Source organism: Arvicanthis niloticus, chromosome 5 (genome assembly GCF_011762505.2).
Source record: "Arvicanthis niloticus isolate mArvNil1 chromosome 5, mArvNil1.pat.X, whole genome shotgun sequence".
Taxonomy (NCBI): domain Eukaryota; kingdom Metazoa; phylum Chordata; class Mammalia; order Rodentia; family Muridae; genus Arvicanthis; species Arvicanthis niloticus.
The window spans coordinates 199,864-224,697 of record NC_047662.1 but is presented as its reverse complement, the minus strand read 5'-3'; the positions used below and the strand labels follow the sequence as shown (position 1 = coordinate 224,697).

Genomic DNA, 24,834 nt, shown 5'->3' with positions numbered 1-24,834 from the left:
CAAGAAAATGGCCACGTCAGTGTTCTGCTGAAGTTTTCTCCAGACACACAAATGTTTGGCAATACAGGGCTCTGAGAAGGTGCTGACATTTTTTTGAAGGGCTGGTGCCTCCCAAGCTTCGCTCACTGTCTGGGGATGCGTTCTCTGTGGATCTCAGGAGGTGGCCCTTCTGAGGGGTCAGTTCTGGGGGAGACAGACATGGCTCTAGGCAAAGAGCTCCTTCTAAGGGATCCCAGCCCTCCCCAGAACTTGAGTTGCCCACATGGATCAGTCCCACCCCACAAAACACTCCTTTCTTGGCTGAGACACTTGGGTTTGGAGAGAGTGGCCTTGGCAGAGGGCTGAGCTCAGCCAAGCTGCCCTGTCTCTGCCCAATCCTCTCCTGTTTGTTTATCTACTTCCTGAAAGGGTTAAAAATGAGGCACAGGAGGGCAAGGACTCAGCCTCAGTCCTAGTCAGGACCCTCAGCTGGTAACCAGCTAGTCTCTCTTACCTGCTCTGCAAGGTCTTAGGAACCCTCTGCTGGGATACAACAGTGGTGACCTGGCAACTGTCTCCAAGCAACTATTACTAGGGAACTATGATTCAGCAGCAGCCCAAAGGTAAACAAGAGTTTTAGGTGGATGGCAAAAGGAGCCATTGTGTGAGCTGAGGGGCAGCCTTACAGATGTTGGGCAAAGCAAGAGGTGGAGAATAGGGGTCAAATTGATCTGAGGAGTCTGGGGGGATGCTGTGGCTGAGTAAGGGTCTTGTACACACTCCCTATCTGAACCTGGGGCATAGCCCCACTTCTTCCATCCTCCCATGAATTCTTCCAAGATGATTTTGAGTATTCACAGGGACTCCTTTATCCAGACCTAAAGATCTAGGATCTGACACCAAGCATGGCTCAAAGTGGCTTTGATGCCAATTTGTAGTTTCCTGCTGGGGTCCTTGGGACCTGGTGTAACTCTTGCTTCTGACCCCAAGTTTTCAGCCATATGATCCTTGTCATCTTTCAGAACCTTGTAAGAATCACAAGACCTTGACAGGGGCTACATGGTGCTTCCAAAACTGAGGACCATATCATGAGTCCTGGAGTCCATGACTGTGCCTTTTTAAAAATAAGAGATCTACAGATGTGACTGAGTTAGAATCTTGGGTGCAGTCATCTCGTATCAACCAGGTGTACTCCAACCCAGTGACTGTTGACCTCCTCAGCAGGAAGCAGAGATATGGGTGTGTGGCTGTAAGCCAAAGGACCTGTGAACTAAGAAAAGGACATATGAGGATTCCCTTTCTAGGGGCATATCTTGGAAATTCTGGAAAACAACTGTTGCCTTCAGCTACCCTCTAAATCTCCTCACCTTAGGTTCTTTTGTGGTTCTGCCCAGTGTTAAGGAGCTCAAGCACCCCTTAGAGGCTAGGTGTGCCCAGTCACTTACGTGGCTCCTCCCATGAGGTCTCTTACCTAGTCTAAGCTGCCGGTGTGGGAGCTTGTGCTCAGCATGTCTGAAGGAGCACCATCTCTCAGATGTGCCCAGAGTCCTGTGGTGATAGGAGTGGCTCATAGGCTGTCATTCTCTATTTGTGAAACTGCTTATTGCCATTGATCTGCCCTTCATATGCTGTGCTGAGAGTAGGGGTCTTTGTGGTCAGTCCAGTGCTGGCTCAAGAGTCTGCTTTAGACTAGCAGTACAATGGGATTGCAGGTGGGGCTGTGGCACATAGTACTTCTACTAAGCCCTGGATTGAGTTATTGGGGCTTATAGCCTCCAGGCCTAGACAGGTAGCACACCCAACCCTGGAGAGGCTCTGGACAAGTAGCCAGCAGTCTCTGATCCTGGGTATGAAGGACCTTTCCAATTCACATTCTAGGAGCTGGGAGTGTTGTTCAGGAGTGGAGTGATTGCTTTTACATTCATAATTCCCTAGGTTTGGTTCCTGCACAAAATACCCAATTCTCACTCCAATGCTGACTCTCAGCTGAGACCGGAGCCCCTATTTTCATGGATTACTTGTCCTTGGTATGTTCTAGAGTACATATTGCATACCAGAGCCAGTTTGTGTGGTGACTGGCAGGGTATAATGAGCCCTATGTCTCTCTTCCATAGGTCTTCTATCTGGTGGGAGCACAGATCACTGGAATCCCTGTGTTCTCAGCTTGGTCCCTTGCAAAGCTGCTTGTTAATGTTTTGTGTGGTTAAAATGAAGTGATCAAAGTACAGTTTCACAAATCACACAATTTATTGCCTTACAGAGATTTTTTGTCTGCATTTTATTTACAATGCTTGAAGAGATGACAATAAAAAGACCACCTATTATAGAGTGCACAATGGGCAGACAAAGCCCTCAGTCACATAGATAGAACTTCCAATGTAAGGTTCAGTTACTCACTTGGGGCACAGCAGGTTTCTGTGGGAGGTGAAGTCCAGTCTCCCTATAATGGTTCTTTGGATAGAATGGCCTGACCCAGGACTAAGAAACCTGTCAGGACATGTTGGTCTCCCCCAAGAGGGCAGTGGATGAGGTAGAACTTGACTCGCCTGGATTTAGGCTGTATTGGCCAACTTGAAGTTTGCAGGAGTCCAGGTACTGAAGTAAACAGCTTATGGGGTCTAAGAGGTTCACTTCTAGTTCTTGTTATAGCAAAACTCATACAGCAAATGATGTAAGAGTTGGGAACCATTCTGGAGTGACAGCTTTAGAAACAGCCTTTTGAAAATTCTCAGGGACATGGGGGTGGGAGGTCTTACTGGACTATTCAGCATCCAAAGTTAGATTGAAGGTGGCTCTCTGGTCCTAAGAGCCAAAGGTGGGCTGCATAGAGAGCTCGTGAGCAGGCTGACAGTACAGAGCTATGCGACCTTCTGCATATTCCTGGGTATGAGTCACTATCACCTGGTCTGGCACCTTGGCAGTACCCCTGTCCCTGAAACCCATATACCTGTTTTCACCCTGGGTTTGGGCACAGTGGCTAGACCTGTTTGTATTCTCTTTCAGCCCATGACCTGAGAATTTTGGGGAGGAGACTAAGGACCAAGGTTTTAGATCGCCCGCCTCTTGTCCCATACCAATGTTGATAGCACAAGAGCTACAGAATCTTCAGGTAACAGCTGACTACAGCTTGAGGTCCCTCTGTGTGGAGTCCAGTGGGCTATGGGGGGCAATAGCACTGCGACACCCCCACTGACTATTCCTAAAAAGGACAGATACGGAGACCTCAACCTGCTGTGGATCTAACAGAAAGCTATCACAGGGTCAGAGGAAGGCAGTTAGGCCTAGGGGCCCCTGTAGATTTAAACTGTAGTCTGTTTGGATAGAGGGCTTCATGGCCCCAGCCCTGGAAGGCCTTGTCTCTACCCAGTGTCCATGAGGTGGTGAGGATGTTGTCTCCAGCGGTGATAAGGCCGTGGATGGACGGCATTACCAGACAGTATTAGACAGATGCATCCAGATCTAACCATGTCTGGTAAGACATCCATCAGCAGGCAATGCATTGCACAAGGGCCTCCCCATCTGGGCAGTTAATTCTGATTTGATACCTGTGGAGGGAAGGCAGGGGTTGGCTTCCAGCCTGCTCTGGTCCAAGGGCCATTCTTGGGGTTCACTTTTCTAGGACTTGGTGCTACTCTAAGGACTTTCTTACCAGGCCCCAGCTCAGTTGCCTGTTCCTCTAGTATGGAAATCTGTGGGTGCAACAGAAGAGTCATCTGCTCACTCTTACTTAGCAAATGCTCGTCACAACATCTCTTTGGTTTTCTGAATGGCTGTCAGCTTAATGAGTAATATTGAAGCCAGGAACAGACTCCTTCCCTAGGAAGAGCCATCTAGGCTGATGTTGGGTGGGGCTCCCTGGCCCTGTACTCTCGCTTCAAGTAGAGAAATATAAGAAGTAATCTTAGATTCTGGTTTGGAGCAAAGTTCCTATTCTGTACAACCACTGGGAAAGGAGATTCTTTGTCCTTAATTAGAAAACAGCTGATGACATCACGATTCTGTGTACCAGGCTCAGGCCCCTGAACCCACCCTTGCCCATTGATCTTATAGGCACTGATAGTAATAGTCTTTATGCTAACAATGCTATCCGCCATGTCTCCTTACCTAGCCTAGCATCCTCACTAACCCTCACAGTCTCCCAAATCTAGCCAACAGGGGAGTTGGCAAAGGTGGGCTTTGCTGCTCTGGGAATGAGTGACAAGCTGCCTCAACCCTAGTACCCCTGGCATGGTGAAACCATCCCTTGCTCCAGCATGAAGTAATAGACAAGGGTTCCCACCTCGGATAAAGTCTAGCCCCCACTGACTGCTGAGACAGGCCCTCTGCAAGTCCAGCATATCCACAGCCTTGGCCTATCTGGAGTCCAGGAGCTAGGACAAGTGTGTATCATCAGCCTGTCTTCGGCGAATGGTGGGTCACCTTTGAACATCGTTACCAGACAGTGTTAGAGTCAAGCCAAGAAATCCAGCACTGTCCGGTAAGATGCCCACAGAGGCCCAGGTATGCATTGGCAGGAAGACACAGGGAAAGATACGTAGTTTCCACCCTCAAGGAGGCCCAGTGGAGACCTGATGCCATAAATAGCCAGGGACTGTATATGTATTGCAATAAGCCAGCAGAGAGGTTGACCCTGACTCATACTGTCTGCTTTGTCCAAAGCAAGGGAACTGTGACACATTGGCTCAGTGGGCATGCTGGAGGTGCTGTTGGTCTATAGATCAATGCCCACTGATGCAGGAAGGTAAGGCATCCCAGGCTTGAGTAGCCCCACTAAAGGAGTCAGTTAGTACACAGCTCTTAGATCTGGGTGAGGAGGCAGTTTTTGGCAAGAGGCCCTCTGAGCCCAGGCTGAGACTTAGTTGCAGTTCCACCCAGCCCACACCTGGTAGGTGTGGTGGCAGCACCTGCCTGGGTGTTGTAAGCAGGACTCAGGTACCTAAGTGTCCTAATCCCCAGGGCATTGGGAGGGAACACCTCCAGGGCAGTGGTAGAAACCCCTCATCCCGGGATACAGAGAGGCCCTTGGAGGTGCCTGGTTTGGGGAAGCTTTCCCTAAAGCTCCCCACCGCCACCCCCAAGGGTAACTTTCTGCCCTACCTTGGACAGGGTAGGTGAGATGTGGAACTAGAGCCCCTGGAGGCTGGGATCAGGAGGCGGCTCCATTGCTGCATGCAGGGCCCCGCCGTCATCATTACCAGGCAGTATTAGAGATCAGACACTATCCAATGCTGCCCAGTAAGATGGCCACGGCTGCCCAAGGTGGATATGGAGGCCGCCTAGCAGGGAGTTGAAGATTCCATGGGCAGGGCTCAGATGCCTAAGTATCCTAATCCCCAGAACACTGCAGAAGGAAGGCACCCTCAGGACAACAGCAGAAAGCCCTCATTCTGGAGGGCAGACCCCATAGCATCTCTCATCTCCAAAGAAAAGTAGGGGGGAACTCAATAGCTTGAAGTGAAATCAAGTTGTCTTTTGAAAATTAGATGAAAAATAATTAAGATGGGGGTCTTGTGGACCCTGAGGCCTCTGTTGGCCTCTCTGAGGCCCAGAGGATGGGCTTAGCACCCACAGCCATAGATAAGCTCCTCTGCTCAGCCAAACCTGGCCTGCAGTGGACTAGCTTGGGGCCTAGCTGAGAACTTGGAGAGCCCTGGCAGGCAGGCTATGTAGAGTCCATGTGACCAGTGGCCAGGTCAGAATCAGGTCGTGGATGGGCCCTACATTTAAGTATATTCACTACAGAATAGCCTAGACAGCAGGCCCAGTCCCATTAGGGTCCACAGTGTATTTAAGGTTGATGAGGCTCACCCAATGGGCCTCTGTCTCTAGGATATTATTTAAGTCTACTTTCCTGCCCACCCCCCTCATGCCTTTTTCAGGGCCCAAGAAGGATATTGGGACGAGGGACCAGGTAGTAGGATTTATTGTCTGGGTTTGGGATCTAATACTTCCAAGCATATGGGAACAGCAGCCCCCAACAGAAGTATAATAATCACATACCCATAGACCTGCATGACATGGGTGTTTAAAATAGGAGTACTCTCTGATCCTCTTGTTGCTAAGGACATAGCCTGTAGTCCCCACACAGAGCCAAGAAACTGAGCCCCAGGGATACTTGGAACTGAAAGAGACTTAGTATGCCCCTCATCCCATTTCTGTCTTTACACAAGTATTTCTTCTCATGTTTTTCTGGTATTTTCTATCACAGAGGCAATACAGACGGCTCAAGCCCTATACTGATTTCTTTGGATCACAACAAAGGTCTCACTGCCTCCAGGCAGCTGCTGGTTCTCCGGCCTCTCTCCCATAGCCAACATTTCTCAGAGGACCTGACCTGAGCACAGGCATAGCAAATGGGCATGGACACTCTATAGGATCCTAGGGTTTTAGTAACTGTCCTAGCTCTTTGTTTATCCCCTACAAGGTTCCCTATGCCCTCAAATACCTGCCAGACAGACTTTCCTTTCTCTGGGCTTTTTAGGTCTATCCTGTCAGACCCATAAAAATCAGTGCTTCAAAAAGGTTTTTTTGTTTGTTTTTGTGTTTGTTTGTTTGTTTGTTTGTTTGTTTTTTTTTTTTTTTTTTTTTTTTTTTTTTTTTTTTTTTTTTAGCTTTGGTAGACTAAGGCTTCAATTTGCGAACAAAGTGGAATTTCAGTTACCCTTGTGGCTTCAGGGCCACAAACAGAGTGGAAGCTGGATGAGGGTAAGCACTAAGGACGTTGTCTTTTTCCCTTCTGGTTGTGTCAAAGACACAGGGAAGAGAGAATGGTATCTAATGATGAGCCTGGTGTCCCTGCATCCATGACTACTCAGGGTGAGCACTTCTTAGGGAGCATGGAAGGCTAGGGGACCCTGCTAAGTACAAAGCTGGCCAGGCCATAAGCCAAAAGGTCAGCTTACCCTCTCTATACTGAATCCTGTTCTTGCCTAGCAGACTGAGAGATACAGGGGTAGGTGCCAGACAGCAGTGCGTGTGTGTGTGTGTGTGTGTGTGTGTGTGTGTGTGTGTGTATGTGTGTGTGTGTATGCGTGTATGTAGGACAACCTTCAAAAAGCAGATTCTGTAGGTCCTCCAGCAAAACTTAAAGGGTGAACAGATTCTAAAAGTCATGAGTTGAGAATGGGTTTCTTAACGTCAAAGCACTGTGGAGTATGGGGGAAACCCTGCTTTATCTAGCACAGGGGTAAGGGATTGTCAAGAACATGACAGAATTGCAGCCATAGGTCAAGAAATGAAACGCAAAAACAGAGGTTCTATTTGGAGCCTGTGTGGTGCCCATCTGGTCAGCTGTATCTGAAAGTAAGGTTCAGGTCATGGTTTCCACAGCTAGTTAATTATCAGCATCTACTAGGCTTAGTTTAGGAAAATTGAGGAATGGATCCAGGAGCCGAGGGCCCCCAAGGCTCCTCTGCAGCAAGCACCCTCCCCTTTTCCAGAGTGCCTTGATCCTCACCTGCAAGAACAGAGAAGGTCGGGGATTTGTGGCAGAGGAATGCAATACCAGTGTGAAAAAGTGAGTCGCTGGTTAACTTGCCCAACAGGCCTTAATCAATGGTGAGGCCAGAGAACAAAGCTCTGAAATTCAACCTCTCCCACAGCAGATCAGCCAAACTTAGATGCCAGTGGCTGCGGGGGGCGGGGGCAGGAAAGACTTGTCTACACTCAGGCTACTTCTTAGTGTCTGTTGGAACTACGTGTCTTCAAGGCAAAGCCGCCATTTCATCCACACAGCGGTCAGCATTGTCCCTCAGCCCTTTGGTTGTATAGCACACCCTCCCGGTCCACCGCACCTCTGAGTACCAGCCTCCTGCCACTGGGGAACTTCCTTAGGCCATTTTACCTAATCCTAAACACACTAAGAACACCCTGACAATTGATTTTGCAAATAAAGTTATTTGCAAATTACCAAGATGTCTGAAAATTAACAATGGATTATATCCATATTTTATGGCTCATTTACATTTTCATAAATGCAAAACATTTTGCTTAATTCAACAATCTGCCAATTGGTCCAACATTTTTATCTAGGTTACCAGAAAAACTGAACAAAGCTGAACTACTTTTTCGGATGCTCAGTCTAAAAAAGGCTTACAATAGTCACCACATATTAATCAAAATACTGCACTCTTACATCCTATGAACTTTGTTCAAGGACAATGAAACAGCATATTCTATATTATGCTTAGAGAAAACTAACCTAACTTTCCTTCAACATTATCAGCTCCTAAGTTTAAACTCAGAGAGTTGGCCATCTGGGTACAAACTCAAGGCTGAGCATGCCTGGACGCCATAGCACAGGCTAGATGTTCCTCAAACCAGACATTTATATAGCTGCCTATTTATGGCTGCTGTGCTATTTGGCATGTAAAGGGAAAAACAAACAAACAAACAAACAAAAAAAAAACTTTCAAATGGACTTTGGCCCTGATCTGGAGTAATGGTTTGAGGAACCTGTTCTGTCTTCTCCAGTGTGGTCCTGGCTTTGTTAACTCCTTAGAAAAGAACAGTGAGGAAAAAGCCAGAGTGCAAGGCTGAATAATTATGACTTCACATTGTCACCAACCTAAAGGTCTCAAGCAACCTCTGACCACAGGTCACTCTGGGTCATGGCTGCTGACAAAAGCAAGCCCTTCCCAGCACAGAAACCCACCAACAGAGATGAGGTCTTCATGCCCACCGGCCGCACCCTTCCCTGCACCCACCTCTAAGGCGGTAGCCTACCGTGGTGAAAAAAGTATCTCAGGAACAGCAGTGGCTGCTTTAAGAAAGAACCTTCCAGAAGGCTGTATTTCCGGGAATGGCAGGAGTCTGCTTTCTGCTCTCCAGGTGCTTAAACCCACCTGGTCTAAAGATGCCGCCTGTGGACCCCTGGAGGCTCCCAAGCCTAGCCCAAGATGGCTCCACATCTGAATCCCAGCTGTAGCACAGTTGAAGGAGCCGCTTTCTTCTTTGGAAAGGAAGACCTGTTCTGCTCTGCTTCCACCAATACACAGTTTACTAGACAAGAGGCTGATCTGTAATCGCCAGTCTGTCACCAACATTCGTCCTACTCCATGTCAAACACATAGGGGCCCTCCAGCCTCTCCCTACAGAGTGGTATTCTTAGGCCTGTCTGGCCTCCCTCCTGCCTGCCCCTACCTGCCCCAACAGGTTCCTGACAGGATCCTCCACTGCTGTGCAGAGCTGCAAGCTGCTCCACCCCCAGTATCGAGGCAGCACTGTGCCTGTGTCTAGAACCAAGTAGGTGGGCTGTAAACTAAGGTCTATAAAGGATATGGAGAGGCTTGGGCATCCATCACCCCCATATACCTGTCAGCAGTGGTGGATAGGGCTGGACGACCCGATTTGGCATCAACCCAAACTTTCCCTCAGCCAGGATTCAGCCTCAGGCGTTGTAGCTGGGGAGTCACAGGAAAAAATGACTGTCTCCCCTCCAGGTGAGTCTCAAACACAAAGAAAACTAAGGTGCACGGTGAAATGGCACAGGTCGACAACTCGGGGACAATGAGGAGGAAAGAAACTGCTCTCAGCCAGGAAGGGGAAGGACAGTGTGGCCCGGGCTCGCCTTACAAGTAGCTACTCACCCCGCCCAATGCAGGTGTCTGTTGCCTGCCAGCCAATCTCTGCTCCTGGCCCCCAACAGGTGTGTCCCCCGGGGCTCTGATAGGCTAAGAGAAAGGCAGCTCTGGTGACGCAGGCAAGGGGGCGGTAGGCCCACACATTCCTCCCCCAACCTTGCCCGCCAAGCCCAGGTTGAACAAAAACCAGGGTAGGGAGGCCCTTGTGGGACATGGTGCATGGGCAGCTAATCACCTAGGCCCAGTCCACGAGAGCAGCTGTAGGCATCAGCTCCTTTCCAGATCCAGGTGCAGGGCAGGCTGTCTTAGAAGGAGAAAGGTAGGGTCATATATTGTATATAAGACCCGAATCTCTCAGGCCCCAGCCCACAACTGTGGCTACTACCTCTCTCTGGATCTCAGCATCTACTGACCAGAGCTTGAAGAAACTGCATTCCCCTAGCCCCTCTCGATAAGCACGTTGCCTTAGAACTCCACAGAAGACACAAATACTGGGGTCATAGGCTTTCCTGAGGCCTTCTTTGAAGTAGGACTAACCCGGCACAAAGCTTACTATAACCCTAAGAACCCTAATTTGGATAGGACTATAGAGTTCTTAGTCTAAAGCAAAGCATAATGGTGTTCACCTTTAACCTCAGCACTCCAGGTGCATTCCCTGTGTTCAAGACCAGCCTGATCTACAAAGTAAATTTCAGGAGCTAGGGCTACAAGAGAGGAAACCCTGTCAAACAAAGCAAAACAAACAAAAAAAAACCAATAACAAAAGAATCAGACTAGTGGTGCAAGGTTTCTTGTTAGGGCTTGGAAAGACATATGGTCTCTGGTTCTGGGGCTGGGAAGGTATGGCCCTAGAGTAGTCTAGCAATGAAACCATTGAGCCCCTTTCTAAGCGTTCCCCATGACTCCACCAGACATGTTTGTTTCTTAGCCTCCCAGGGGAAGGACCTATAATGAAACGACAAACGACCCCAGCAATTAGCCAAACCAGAAGAAAGATCCCAGGAGGCCCAACTATTTTCCATAACGAACTCAACAGCTCTGCTGGAAACTCCTAATTATGAAAGTCTTGTCTCCTGAGCCTTACACTTGGTATCCCTCCATGCCTAGGAGTGGAGGGAGCATTGAAAGGCCTACTAGCTCTGTCCTGTGTACAACCTTCAGGTGCAAACTTTCTTCCAGGGATAATGTGGCCAGAGAAGGTAGCCTAAATCAGGTAGTAGTTGCCAGCACCAAATGTTGGAGTTAGGGCATTGCCTTTCAGTTGACTAGTCACTTACACTGACGGTTCTCAGTCTACTGCTTGCCTTAGACACTCTAGTTCATGCCTCACTTGAGCTCAGCCTCCTTGAACCAAAGGGTCATGCAGGGGGTAAGGGGTGTCACAGCCTGGTCTACATTCCTCTCCCATCCTAGAAAAGCTTTCCATACAGCATAAGTGAACTCTGACTTCCTGAAACCCACATCCTCAGGCTGTCTCTTCTCAGCTATCAGACCCTTAATTCACCCTGATGTCCCCCCAGAGTATCTGTGTTTGGGGAACAAGAATGGCATCAATATACCCCTGGATACGGGTCACATCAGTTCTGGGAAGACTGAAGCATTTTCTTCTGACCCCAAACCTAAGGATGTTTGCCAACAGGCACGGGAACAAGAGAGCTGTTTCTAGCTAACTTCCTGGCTCATGGTGACCTGTCCTTGCTTAGTGGGACTCTCAGTCATTTAAGACTGGCCTGGTGAGGTGGGCTGAGGTTGTAGATACTCCCCAGGGATAGGGGCAGCCACTATCTACAGAACCCTAGGATATAGGGGGCGGGCGGGGCAGACAGGACCCTTAGGTAGAGATTCTCAGGCCTATGTCTACATAGCTTAGTTTTGATGTCTGTAACTATCTGCAAAGTACCAAAGTACTAGAGAAGAGGTGTAGCATATTAGCCATAAGGGATTCTTGACATACAGGTCAAAGTCTAAGGGCGTAGTGTGACTGGGACTAGCTCTATGCTCTGGTAGGAAGAAGAGGGTCTTCAGACACTTTCTGCCTGGGTTTTTCCTGGGTGGATGAGCTTGACAGCAGAGGCACTCCTTACCAAGGTGGAGGAGACTCTTCCCCAGGGGCTTCTGGCAGGAACATAGCAGCCTGTGGAGGACTCTGTCTCCCTGTCTACTGTATCTGTGATACACTTAGGTCCAGCCATTCCTTTGTTTACACATTCTCTGATACAGGGGATGCTATACTGCCCAGACTCAGTGAAAGAGTACATATACTGACTGCATTTGTACCCAAAGGCCCCTTCTGTGTCTATGGGCACAGTCCTGAGCCCCATTTTATAATGGACCCAGCTCTAAAAGCTCTAATCTCTGCTCAGATGCTCCAGTTAAAGTCTATTGAGGACATTTCTGTGTCATGTCCTGGGAGATCCTAACAAGTACATATCCCTTTGTCTCAAGTTGGCACAGGATAGGTGAGTACCCTAAATGTCACATGAACACAGATATCTTCTGATGATATTGAAAGGACTGAGCCTAGATGAGAAGACAACGATCTGAGAAGCTCACCCAGTTCCCGAGTACACGTACAGGCACCTGACCCTATCTGGAATCCTAGATTAATTGTTCTTTCTACTGTCATCAAGAGCTGTGTGCTTGCCGGGCGGTGGTGGTGCATGCCTTTAATCCCAGCACTTGGGAGGCAGAGGCAGGCAGATTTCTGAGTTCGAGGCCAGCCTGGTCTACAGAGTGAGTTTTCCAGGACAGCCAGGGCTACACAGAGAAACCCTGTCTCGAAAAAACAAACAAACAAACAAACAAAAAAACCCAAAAAACAAAACAAACAAACAAAAACAAAAAAAAGGGCTGTGTGCTACCAAGATGAACAGAGAGACGAAGTCAGTCCTAGGTCAGAATGCTGAAGATCTAGTGTAACCTCCCACTCTTTCCCTCTCCTGCATGGCAGAGGTTGCTGTTCAGTATAGGCTGAGCATCAGAAAGAAGGAACTCTCAAACTGTAAGCTCAGGTCTCTTCCTAGCTTGTAGATGTAGCAGAGAATCTCTTGCCCTCACAGTTCCCATTCACATTCATTGCCAGGGAGTCAGCACTTTCCACAAAACCCCAGAAAGCGCTGGATAGGAGTCTTCCCTTTTCACCTCAAAGTAGAGAGGCAACCAATATTTTCACAGGAGACTCAATGAAATGGCTCCACCAGGGAGCTGCCAGAGCAGTGAGATGAAGTCCTGCATAGAAGTGTCTATATTTGTTCCTCTAGCTTTCTTGGTCCCATTTCATGGCAATGATCTGGATGAAGCTGAGCTCTGGTCTGTTCTGACCTAGGCCCTTCACAGAAGTTATGCTGAATGTCTGAGGACCCTGTCTGTGAATATTCTCAGGGAATAAAGTTGTCTTTAAATATTTTCCTTGGCTGTCTGGACTGGCTGCCCACTGGCTTCCTGCTCCTGTAGTTACTGCCCATTGTTCCCTTACCCTTCTTGATATCTAAATAGAATAAAATGACCAGAGCTGTCTGTGTCTATGCAAGCCAACTGGTCTAGAGAAGGCAAGGTTTTCATATATCATCACAGGGTTTTGAGCAAAATGATCAATAACCCCAGGCTGCTCCAATGCAGAGCTTCCTGCTTGAAGAGAGGGAGCCTAGGATGGTCATCAAAGTCCAGATCCAGCTTCATAGTAGGGTTCAGTAGGCCTAGGACAGTTCATCTCTTTTCCATCTAAAATAAAAAAGTCTTACTACCTTGCTGATACCTAGGTGTTGATGGTCAGTCCTGAGCACCCAAAAGGATGAGCAGTCTGAGTTGTAGCAGGGTCCACCACCTACCATGTTAAAAAGCATAGGGAGGAAGCCTGGGACTCATGTCGGGGCAGGTCTCAAGTCTCAGGAGTCCTCATTTTGTATAATCACCTGTCAAGGTCAGTGGGTATGGGGTACAATGAGCCAGCTACTATGGTCTTGCTTGTCAGTTGAGCCATTCCACACAACACACCAGGCCAGTCTTCTGCCAGCTGCACTGGGTGTCAGAATCTCTGTGAAAGCAGACAAAGGTTCTGTCTGGCCCACCTGCTGGGCAGGGCAGCGTTACCATGGCAGCAGGAGAGGGATAGTGGGTGGGAAAATGTAAGGAAGCTCTCCAGGGACCTGAAAGGCCAGGCTGCTCCCCTTTGTAGTCTCTCCTCAGAGGAAGGACTAGTTTGAGAGGGGTGTGGCAGAAACCCCCACATTAGTCTGGTTTTGTGGAGTTGGCCTAAGAGAACCCAGCCCCCAGTCCCTCAGCCCTGGCCAGGCTGAGGCCTCCTTGGGTGGGGCAGACACAACAAAGGCCCATTGTGCTGACAGCCAGGCTACTTCCTGCATGTCTGCCAGCCTTGCCAGCATCCAGAACAAACTGAGGAGGGGTCCTATGTGCTGGCAGGGCCTCACCTTCCCTCTGGGACAACCTGGGAGGAAAAAGAAGGGCCCTGGATTCTTTCTTAGGCACTGGCAAATTTTAAAGTTCCCTGATTCTGTCATGTGCTCAGAGGTAGCTGCCAGCTTGTCCATTTCTGGCTTCTACTCCAATGTGAGCATGAAACCTTCTTTCTCATTGGCTTTGGGCTCTTCTAACTTGCACACCAACACCTGGAGCAGATATGGGTAGATACTAAGAACTACCTAACCAGACCTGTGTAGGGCCTATCTTAAAGCCCTGTACCAGGGAGCTTAAACCAAGTGGATCCAACTCTGTTATCTCAGTCTCTGGCTTTTTGCCTCATGGGGGAGGGAGCTCTGAGATCTCCTGTTGCTCTAGGGAAGTGTTATCTCTTTGACTTATAGTGGACAGTCTGTGGGTTATTTTTGTCTCTCCCAGCTCTAGCCAGCACTATCCTGGAACACCTACCATTTCTTTTTAAGAAATCTAGGAAGAAAACTTAGTTCATAGAGTAGTTCAGGGCCAGAAGAGACCTAATTAGTATTTGGGATTCAAGCAAATTGGAATTCTGCCCCAAGAACAAGGGGCAACACATTCTACCTCTCCATACCTCCAAAGTCTCCTCTCTTCCTATACTAACCTGCCTCCTCTTCTCAAGAAAGACCATGGGGTTGGAGAGACTGGGGTATTGATAGAGCCCTGGGTGTGTCTTGGACCTGCTTTCTGCCCTAGGTCCATGGAACAGGTGCTTCTCTCCTAAGGGTAGGCATTAACAGGTAAACACACCTGGGGAGTGCCAGTACCACAAGAGGAAAGGGGATTTGAGGATGGAGTTCTGGGTACCCTCTAGTCTGGCAGCTAAGAGGTCTCAACTCAGACTTCTTGCAGACTTCTAGTGGGGCAAAGGAGGCTCGTGGAGAGTCTTGGTGATTGGTAGGTGATATGTTGTTTCCTATTCATGGTAGGAACTGAGGCTAATTCATGATTTACTGTGCTGTAAAGAATTCTAGCATTTGGCTGGGAAGCAGGTGACGGCTCTGAAGAGAGGACAGAAGAAGCTATAGAAGAGCTAAAGGAAGAGATTCTTTTCCTGGCCTCCTTGGGCACCTACATACACATAGTACACATACCAACAAGCAGATACATATACATAAAATAAAATACACACACACATATATATAATATATATATGTACATATATATATATATATATATATATATATATATATATATATATATATGATTTGCTGTTGAGCTTTTATATTCTCCTACACAGGGACCTGCTTTCAAATAGTGTTTTTGTATGTACATCAGTCCTTGGTATTGATAACCCTCACATTTAGCCAGCCAGACTCTTGGACATGAGCATGAAGTTCAGGATCCAAAATGCCTCTGGGACAAACCCTTTATACCAAATTCTATACTAAATTCAAGGAAATTCAAGGACCCTTCAAATAAAATTCCAGGGACCTTAGCATTATAGGCTCTTAGTAATCACTCCAAGCAAGCAGCCATGGAGCTCAATTGGCCCATGGCACCTGAAACCTTGCAAACCTCCAGGGAGGCTGGCTCTCTGGGGCTTGGAATAGAAGAGAAGCTGGGTAGAGAAATCCCAGCTGGTGGAACCAAGACACCTATGGAAATCTGAGGCAAATCAGTCTCAACAGGCTCCAATTCAGTCTCACCCCTCCCAACCTCCTGTCACCTAGGTTTCTGGAGGCACAGAACTGAGGATGTGAAGAACGATAGGGGTGTGGGAGTGGCTGTCCTGTGAAGGGGTCTCTGAGAAATTTGAGGCCAATTTGCCATTCTGTTGAATGAGAGAAGCACAGGATGTGTGGTCAGTGGGATTGACACTATTTGTCCTGACGCAGTAACCTTGAGAGCTGATGGACTTCCACAGTAGGACTCTGGGTAGATTCTGTGGAGGGAGGGAGGTCAGAGCTTTACCTACCTCACAGCCCTACACCTCAGAATTCCTCAGACTCTGGGAAGGAAAGGGAAGTGGATAGGCAGAGCCACTTCCTGTTTGAGTCTGGCTGGCTGAGCCCTGCCCACAGCTTGATCTCTATCTGATCCCACCCTCCTGCCTCTAAACTCCAGGGTTTCCCAGCCTCCAGCTATGTTTTATCCTAAATTCAAGTAGCCATGAGACCAGGTGGGCATTGCAGTGAGGGTATCTTTGGTGTTTGCTAGATAAGCAACCAAAGACTTGAAGCCTGAAATGTGTGCTCATGAAAGTACAACTCAGGGCTCTCATCAATCAAAGAGAACAGTTTGTAAGCAACTGGGTCTGCTTTTCAGTGAACCTATGTCAGCTTTATGTTCACCTGGGACACATACCACATCCCACTTCTAAGTGATTGATCTTGAATATTTTGTCGTTTTTTACAATTTTTTTTTTGGCTCTGATTTTGCTTTTTGCTTTATTTATTTACTTTGAGACAGGGTCTCACTGTAGCTCAGACCAACCTTGAACTCTCAATGTAGCTAAGGATAACTTTGAACTCCTGCTCCTCTTGCCTCCACCTGCAACGTGGCTTATTGGTGACTCAGCACAGAGGAGGGTGAGTTTGAGGTTAGCTTGGCCTACAATGTGAGATCCTCTCTCAACAACAAAAAGTGGCTTTGAGCTGGATGTGGTGGTGTATACTTAGTACCCAACTTACATTCAGGAAGCTGAGGCAGAGAGATCCCTTGAGCCAAAGAGTTGGACACCAGCTTGTGCGAAATATTGAAACATCTTTATCTAAAAAATGCCAAAACCAAGTAAATGTAAATAAATAGTTTTGATGCTGAGCCTTCCCCTGAGAGTATAGGAAGCTGTCCAGGCTTTGATCAAAGCTACAAGAAGAGGAGACCTTTCCTTACTTATGAGGCTAGGACCTAGGGGTCCCTGTGAGAAATCTGTCCGGTATCAATCAGTATACAGAAAGGTTAGCTCTGTACAGCCATAGATAGTGTTAGACATTGTATCTCCTGGTATCTACACTAAAGTAGCATGGCCACACTGGGGAGTTGCAGAGAATTTAGACATAGCTGTTGAAGCCTAGTTGTTTTGTTTTGTTTTGTTTTGTTTTCTCACTTATGGCTCTGCCTCAACCCCAAGCTCTGGAAGAACACAGCATTGGTACAGGTAACAGATTTGCGTTCAAAGGCAGCACCTGGAGCCAGCATTAGCATCTAATTTGAAAATCTCAGATTCAGGAGAAAGGTATGGGTTCTTGACCCAGGCTAGAGCCAAGCAATTGATAATAGGGGTGGGTCTCTCTCTTGGGGCAGGAAGTCCTATGGTACGGTATGGGTTTCAAAGAAGCCCTCCAGACCTATGGAGTAAGGCCAGTATGCTGGTCTTTACTTCTTTCAACCCCACTTCTCTGAGCTGGGTCATTAGCCTGCAGGAAGCATTACTTGGTTTGGGCAAGGAGTATTCTAAGGGAGCATGGTAGCCCTGGTGGCCCCCAGGGCTCCTGGCCCCTGATTTTCTTTATAGAGGTTCCCAGTGGCCATACTGACTCCTAGCACCCTAGCTCAATTGTCTACAACAGAGACCTGCTGACCACCCTGTACAGGAACTGGGCAGTCCCAGTTCTAAACACTCAGGGGGTGCTCAAGGCATTACTAGTTGAAAGCCGATAGACACCTTACCCTGTCCTACCTTGGGACTCCTAAGCTTTTACACTGAGCATTTAAACTGAGCACTACACTTTTGTCTAAGCCTACTGCAGTTCTGGGTGCCTATGGAAGTGCCTGCTGTGGTGCTGCCTCTTCCTTTGGCTGCTGTCGTTTTCTCTGTAGGGCCAAATTTGACTTTAGGTATGACTGATTGGTCCATGGGTCAGGGATTGGGAAAAGCTGGGGCACTAGTGTAGAGGGTGTGAACCAGCTTGGTGGATGGCTTCTGAGGAAGAGGGAGGCAAAACTTAGAAGTACCAGGCACCCTTAGAGTAGATGCTGCCTTGAGCGGGGGAAGGGTTTCTAAAGGCCCAGGCTAAGCAGAAGCTAAGATGACCCTGTAATGCCATAGGTTTCTCAGAGTTAGACCCCTGGTGGAGCAGATATGGAGAGATTAGCTGCTCTTGCTGCATGTGAGGTTAGGGGAGAAAGTACAGGTAAGTGGAGAACAGTAGCTCCTGCTATGTGAGTTTTGGAAGACCTGACAGAGAAGCTGGAGTAACACTGCTCTGGGTTAGAACTCTCTTTTCAGATTGCATAGCAGAGGAGACAGAACCATGCAGAAATCCCACAGGGAGCAGGTTCCCCAGCCATAGAGGCTGAGGCCTCTCCCTGTAGCTGAGCTGGGGGAACTGAGCAGGTGCTTCATCTTAAAACCAAAGCTCTGTGCCTGGTGACAGAGCTAGACAGAAGAGAATGCCACCCTGTTTTCTATACTCCCCAAGCCCCAGGTGTCACAGTTGGGTCCCTAAGGCAATGTCTGATGCAACCCAGCACAGAGAGGAGGCTGCTATGGTCTATGGCCAAGTAGAAGGAAAGCTCTGTCATACAAAATTATTTTGCCCACCCTTGGGACCCTTGCTCCTGGCAGAGGCCTGAACCCAGTGGGCCAAGTGAGGCCCTTCAGCCCCTTCAGGCACCCAGCTGCCCAGGGCCTAAAACCAGCCATTCTTTATGTCCTGATCCTCCCCCTCCTTTGCACTGCAATTCTGGATTCTTAACAAGACCTCTGGGTCTCCACCTAGGTAATTGGTCTCCAAAGGAAAGTGTCATGGAGACAGACCCAGGCCTCAAGGGGTGGGTGGAGTCAGAAAACCACCACCCTTTTCTACTTTTGGTATCTAATTGTGCTCAGGGGCTGCAACTCCCCAGCACCTAGAAGGCTTGTTTTTCAGAGTACTGAGGTGGAGTGGGGGTTCACTGGTTTCCCATTCTCAGACACAAAAGACCACTGTGTTCTGCCAAGTACTCAGATAAGTCCAGGAATCAGGCCTAGGGTGGTAGGCTGGGGTGGCAAAGGTAGGGTTTAGAGCTGAAGCTTTGTAACCAGCAAGAACTGTTGATACAGGAACTTGAATCAAGTGCTTGAGGAAGTGCAGTACAGTCATACTGCACCTAGATCCTGGACTAAGGCATGTGAAGTTGGAGGATGTGTTTCTGTGTTTCATATTAGAGTTTATTTCTAATCGGGGTCAAATTCACATGACATAAAATTGATTGTTTTAGGGGGGTGATTCATCACACTTCCACATTCATAGCATTTCAGTAACCACCAGATCTAGTTCCAGGCATTTTTATCATCTGAGAAAAACACCTTGAGCAGTGTTCCTTGGCCTCACCATTCACCAGTCTCTACCTCTATAAGCTGAGTCTATTCTGGGCATGTCCTAGAAATAAGTTACAGCACATACAATTATGGCTTTTTGTGCCTGGCCAGGGAACCCAGAGACATGTCCCCAATTCCAGTCTTCCTATAGCTAAAAGTGTAGACAGTTCTCACTGCTGTTTTTTCATCCTATGGGCTTTTGTTATGAAGGAAGACGTGCACCTGCTCATGGTCCATTCTATGGTCTTGGAGGGCCAAGACAGAGGGTCCCATAGGAAACCCCAAAGTTTAATGGAGTCAGAGCTGATAGACAATGAGAGAGCCTATGCTCTCTGACACAGCCTGGCTAGGCCAGCCTCATTAATACATGTGTAGTAGCAGCATAATGGTGTCTCCAAACAGGAAGACAATGTTGGGAAAGAATCTGGGAGTAAATATTTTATTGTGAAACTATTATGTGTGGTGGGAAGGACTCTGCTGATCCCCCTATCATGAGGTCATCTTTGTTCAAACTATGTGTGAACACGGGCATCAGACCAGGTCTATCAGAAGGGGAGGAGCAGAAAGAGATGTGGTGCTTTTACAGTCAATGGGTGGAAGAAAATCTCATTTAGAGGTCTGAGGACACATGTTCAGGAGATGAAGAAGCAGAAATGAGCATGGGCCATTAGGGGGCCAACCAGAGAGCTCTGAACAGGCAGAACAGGAGGTCCAGGTCCAAGTCCAGGTCATGACAGTTTGATGTATACCCCAGGAAAAGTGGGTACAGACAGACATCCCTCAAAAGAATGGAGAGTACAGGCACTCAGAAGGCAAGAGTATGCCTTAATTACAAGGAGAGGAAGGTGTCTCTTGATGTTATATCAGCTGTGGAAACAAAGGATTGGGGAAAGAATGACCACAGGTAAGGAAATAAATTTCTGGAGGAGGCCATAGCAATGTAGGGTCTTGGCTAGATCAGATCTCAGGGGCCATCTCTCCTCCTAAGCCCAGGCCATAAAGGAACAGGCTGGCTCTGAGGGGATGTGGAACTCTGGTGTGATTTAAGCTATAGTATCCTCGTCTTTCCTCCTACCAGGTGCCACAAAGAAATGACAATCTGTCCCACATCCAGGACTCCTGTGTAAAGAGACAGATATTAAGCTAACTGCTCAATACTGGTAACAGTGATGCCTAGAACAAAGTAGGGTTGGGTCTCAGGACTCTATCCCTCCCAACATAACTGCAATCTGACTCAGGGGCCCCTAAATCTAATTCTGAAGAGTCCCAGACCTTCCGCAAGTGCTACTTGTGGTTCCATAAATCTGGACTCTCAGTGACTTCATGGAGTCATTGCCCATCCATGATCATATGTGTTTCCTGTATTTCTTGAATGTCTGGCATCTTGGAGTACTACCCAGAATCAAGAAGGAAGCTGCACATGTAAACATGTATTTGCAAACAGGCTTGTGTGAGATGGTATGCAATTCAAGTATATGAACATTGCTGTGTATATACTAGCAAGCATGTAGCTACACATGTGTAGATGTTTGCATAGAGGCAGGCATCCAAGTGTGCAAATGGGTTTGTGGGGGAATGTGTGTATGTACTAGAATATGAACACAAGAACATGACTGTGTACATTCTGGCAAAAATTCAGATACACATTCACATTCTTGTGTTTGCAAACTGGCAGCCACACCTGAGTGTGTGTGTGTTTATGTGCATGTGTGCGTGTGCCTGTGATGTGAGCCTACTCATTAGCTGTAGTCTGCTGCTTCCTTTTTGTTAGATGATGACAGTGAAGGAGAAATAGGGTTATGAAAGGCACAGTGTAGTGGTGGGCTCACTTGATAGCCTCTGGGTTTTATCATGTTTGCAAAGTGATGTTTTCTGTGCTCTTTTCTTCAGGATCCCTTCCAGAGCCTGGAATAATCATCCACCACCTGAAATGAATGACCATGGCTATTCAGGAAGGCCCCAATGTCTGAAGAGAAACTCTTGGTTCATAGAGCTCAGCAGTCAGTAGAGGCAATTCTAAGGTGTGCCATGAGGTTCCAAGGTTTCTTGGAGGAGGCATTAAGTAAACCGTTAATACATCTTCCCCAACAGAGTGCACTGGACCCACGGTAGAAGGAAGCTCACCTAGGGCATCGGCTCTCAACCTGTGTGTTAGGACCCTTTGGGGGTTGAATAACCCTTTCACAGGTGTCACCTAAGACCATCAGAAAACACAGATATTTATATCAGGAAACTTGAGAACCACTGCCCTAGGACAATAGCCTGGGAGGCTTCATGAAGAAAACTGTGTCCCCCAAGACGACACTTCATTCTCAGTGTAAAATGCCCACTTGCCCATTTTAAGAAACCAAGAAGCATGTTCTTGTTCCTGTACTTACTATGAATGGCTCACAAAGTTTTGCTAAGGAATCTAAATCAATGGGTAGGGGATATCTGCCCCTATGGGAACCTTACTAATTGAAAATGGGATAATAATATGAAGACACCTGGTAGCCTAGGGAACACAGGGGAGGATCCACTATATAGGAAATTTTACATGGGAAATGAGAAGCCTCAAAAAAAAAATCTGTAGGAAAAAAGTGTGTACCAAAACAACAACAACAAAAGTTGAATGTGGTGTCTCACATCTTTTGATCCCAGCACTTGGGAGTTAGATAGAGCAGGTGGATCTTTGTGAGTTCTAGTCCCGTCTAGTCTACATAATGAGTTCCAGGACAACCAGAGCTATGTAAAGAAATCCTGTCTCAAACAAACAAAAAAGTATACACCAAAAGATTAAAGAAATTTCAGATGATTTACCAAATATGGTACCCATCAAAGCCTTACACAAGGGGAGATAAGAACACAGACTTAGAAAGCTGTATGACATCTTTTTAATTTCACAAACAAAAACTAACAAAGAGGAAACCTGGAATTTGATGACATTCCCCAGTGAAGAAAGATGCTTTAAGCAAAATTAAATTTCAAGTAATAGATTCATGGAAAAGAACAGCAGGAACATCTTATACTCAAGATTAATGTCCAGAATATACATCACTAAACCTCCTCTTCAAGGGCCCCGACTCAGAGCACACTCATCCCAGAAAGACAGGTTAGGAAGCCTGTTTCCAGGCCTTCCCTGAACGTAGAGTCACAGTGTATGTTCTGCTGTAGAGATAATCTCTTGAACACTGTGTAAAAGCATTCACCCACCAATAAAATGCTAGTTGGCCAATAAGCTGGGGCAGGATTAGAAGGTGAGACATCTGACAGAGAGAAAGGAATTCTGGGATTGAGTTAGACAAGGGGAGATTTGCCTGGACACACTGAACCCAGAAGCCCTGAACCATGAGGAAATCATGCCACAATTAAGACGATTAGTCTATCCTTTCCTACATGGACTATTTTGGACAAGCCTCAGTTCCCCATCTATATCAAGAAAACACACACACACACACACACACACACACACACACACACACACAGGCTTCTGGAGGAGCCATATAGGGTACCCATACTTTTCTCCTTTCTTCTTCCTTTTCGAAGACAAATCTAAGGAGGGAAGCAAGAAGCAAACATTTGAAGCAGCAGGTATCTAAAGTTAAAATGTCCTTTTAACATGTGTTTCTAAACAAGGCTTTGGTAAATCTTGCTTTCAGCAGAATGGCTCAGATCAAAGATGTTTTTTCTCTGTTTGCACCAACTGAGAATAGAAATGGAACACAGCACAGAACAAATAGGTCTCTGATCTTGAGACTCAGGGCTTTCTCTTGCCTCCAGTTTTCAAATGTCCACATTGCACTGAACATAGTTTAAGCCATTGTTTGCCCCTTCTCTCAAAACCACAGACCTGGAACTGAAGGTGTAGCTCTGTAGCAGAGAACATACCACTTGCCTAACATACACAAAACCTTAGTTTAACACCCACCAACAAACAACAACAACACACACATACATATGATGGGAGTCAGGAGAGGGAGCATGTGAGCTTGCAAGCTGGCCAAGACCTGGACACAACCTTACTGTTCCTGGATTTTTTTTGTTGTTAATTGTTGGATTTGTTTTGTTTTGAGGCAGGTTTTCCCCATGTAGCCCTGGCTGATCTGGAACTCACAGAGATAGTCTTGTCTCTGATTCCCAAGTGCTGGGATTAAGGGCATTAAAGACATGTGTCACAATGCTCAGCTATTCTTGGATTTTAAGAACTGGTATGTGTTTATTTGCCAGAAAACACATTATAAATGCAATCTTCAGGGTTGGAGAGATGGCTCCAAAAAGTATTCACCACACAACTGTGATGACAGGTTTTTCAATACCCACGTAAGAAGTATGCATCAATAATCCTATGACTGGGTATATGTATGTGTATGTATATGTATCTGTATATATAATGCGGTTGCGCAATTGAGGAGGAGATCCAGTGTTAATCACTGGTTTCCCAAGCATTCACGCACATTTGCACACAACCACACAAAAACATACATACATTATACACATCAAACAGATAATGTCACCATCTTCTAACAGCAAAGAACATCTTTGGGTGTTGGGACTGGAATCCAGGGCCTAGGGCTTGTCAAACATGCACTCTAGCACTGACCTGCATTCCCAGCTCCTATAGATGACATATCAACATTAAAAAGCCCAGAACTGGAAGCCTTCCCCTCTGTCTGTTGAGTCCTCACTATAATTCAGTAGTTTGACTAAACCAACTAACCAGTAAGCTGGGAGGGCTGTAGGCTCCATCGCTGGGAGCTGTGGCGAGGTGAGAGGGAGTCCACTGGCAAAGCACCACCCTAGGCCCGGAAAGGGAAACTGCTCCTAGGGTTAAGGTGACTTCAGAACCAACAAGTGATTGTTTCAAATTCCAGGTAGGCTGCCTCTCACTCCTGCCAGAAATCCAAGGCCCCTATCTAGTCTCTACTTATTTCCACAGAGCCACTCTGAAGACCTTTGTGAGGGTTGCTGTGCATCCAGAAGGACACAGCCTCTCCAGTCAGGGCTTTCTGAGAAACAAACTATCAGGTTAAATGATCTTCCTTTGAATTGCTGTGAAATTTTCCATATTCCATAGATCTTGGAAACCACACCTACATACCTAAGGTCATCGAGCTATAGGTATGGAAACCACCCTTTCTGTGTTCCAGGAAGGGCTTCTTATATAGTAGACAGCTGCAGCAGCACTTCTCTACAAGGCCTTCAACAGCTTCCTGCTGACCTGCCTACCCCCTTCCTATGCTTGCCTTAATTCCTGTGTCTTCAGGAATGAATAAAATTGCTAACATTCAGTGCCTGGATGTACAGAAAGCAATTTGGGGGGGCTTCCTGGCGGAATGGGGGCTTGCCAGGAGTTTCCTCTAGCCTGCCTGCCTGCCTGTGTTAGAGAAAGTGGAGATGTTGAGATAAGAAAACCTTGGTAAATTCTCCAACTGGAACAGGTCTTTGGCAGGTCAAGAGGGCCCCAGACCAGTAGAGACTACAGGAAAACAAAGTCTTGTCACCTAGATTTTTGGCTTTGTTTGTTTGTGTGGCTGTCTTTTTCCTTTCCTGGGCTCCAAGGACTTTGCCCCAGGCCAGCAGGAGGGAGAAAGCCCACAC

At 47.3% G+C, this 24,834-nt stretch overlaps 1 protein-coding gene across 2 annotated transcripts in view; it reads right to left on the bottom strand.

Annotated features, from left to right (window-relative positions):
• Ttll10 (tubulin tyrosine ligase like 10) overlaps positions 1 to 10,413 on the bottom strand; it is a 28,451-nt gene extending 18,038 nt beyond the window's left edge. The window contains exons 1-2 of one of the 2 annotated variants that reach the window (XM_076933562.1): positions 9,292 to 10,413; positions 88 to 1,249 (exon numbers count right to left, since the gene is read on the bottom strand). In XM_076933562.1, coding sequence (XP_076789677.1) covers positions 88 to 89 — 2 coding nt within the window. In that variant the 5' untranslated portion in view covers positions 90 to 1,249; positions 9,292 to 10,413. The remainder of the gene's footprint in view (positions 1 to 87; positions 1,250 to 9,291) is intronic. The other variant, XM_034502998.2, reaches the window with a different exon arrangement.
• Positions 10,414 to 24,834: the final 14,421 nt, after the last annotated feature.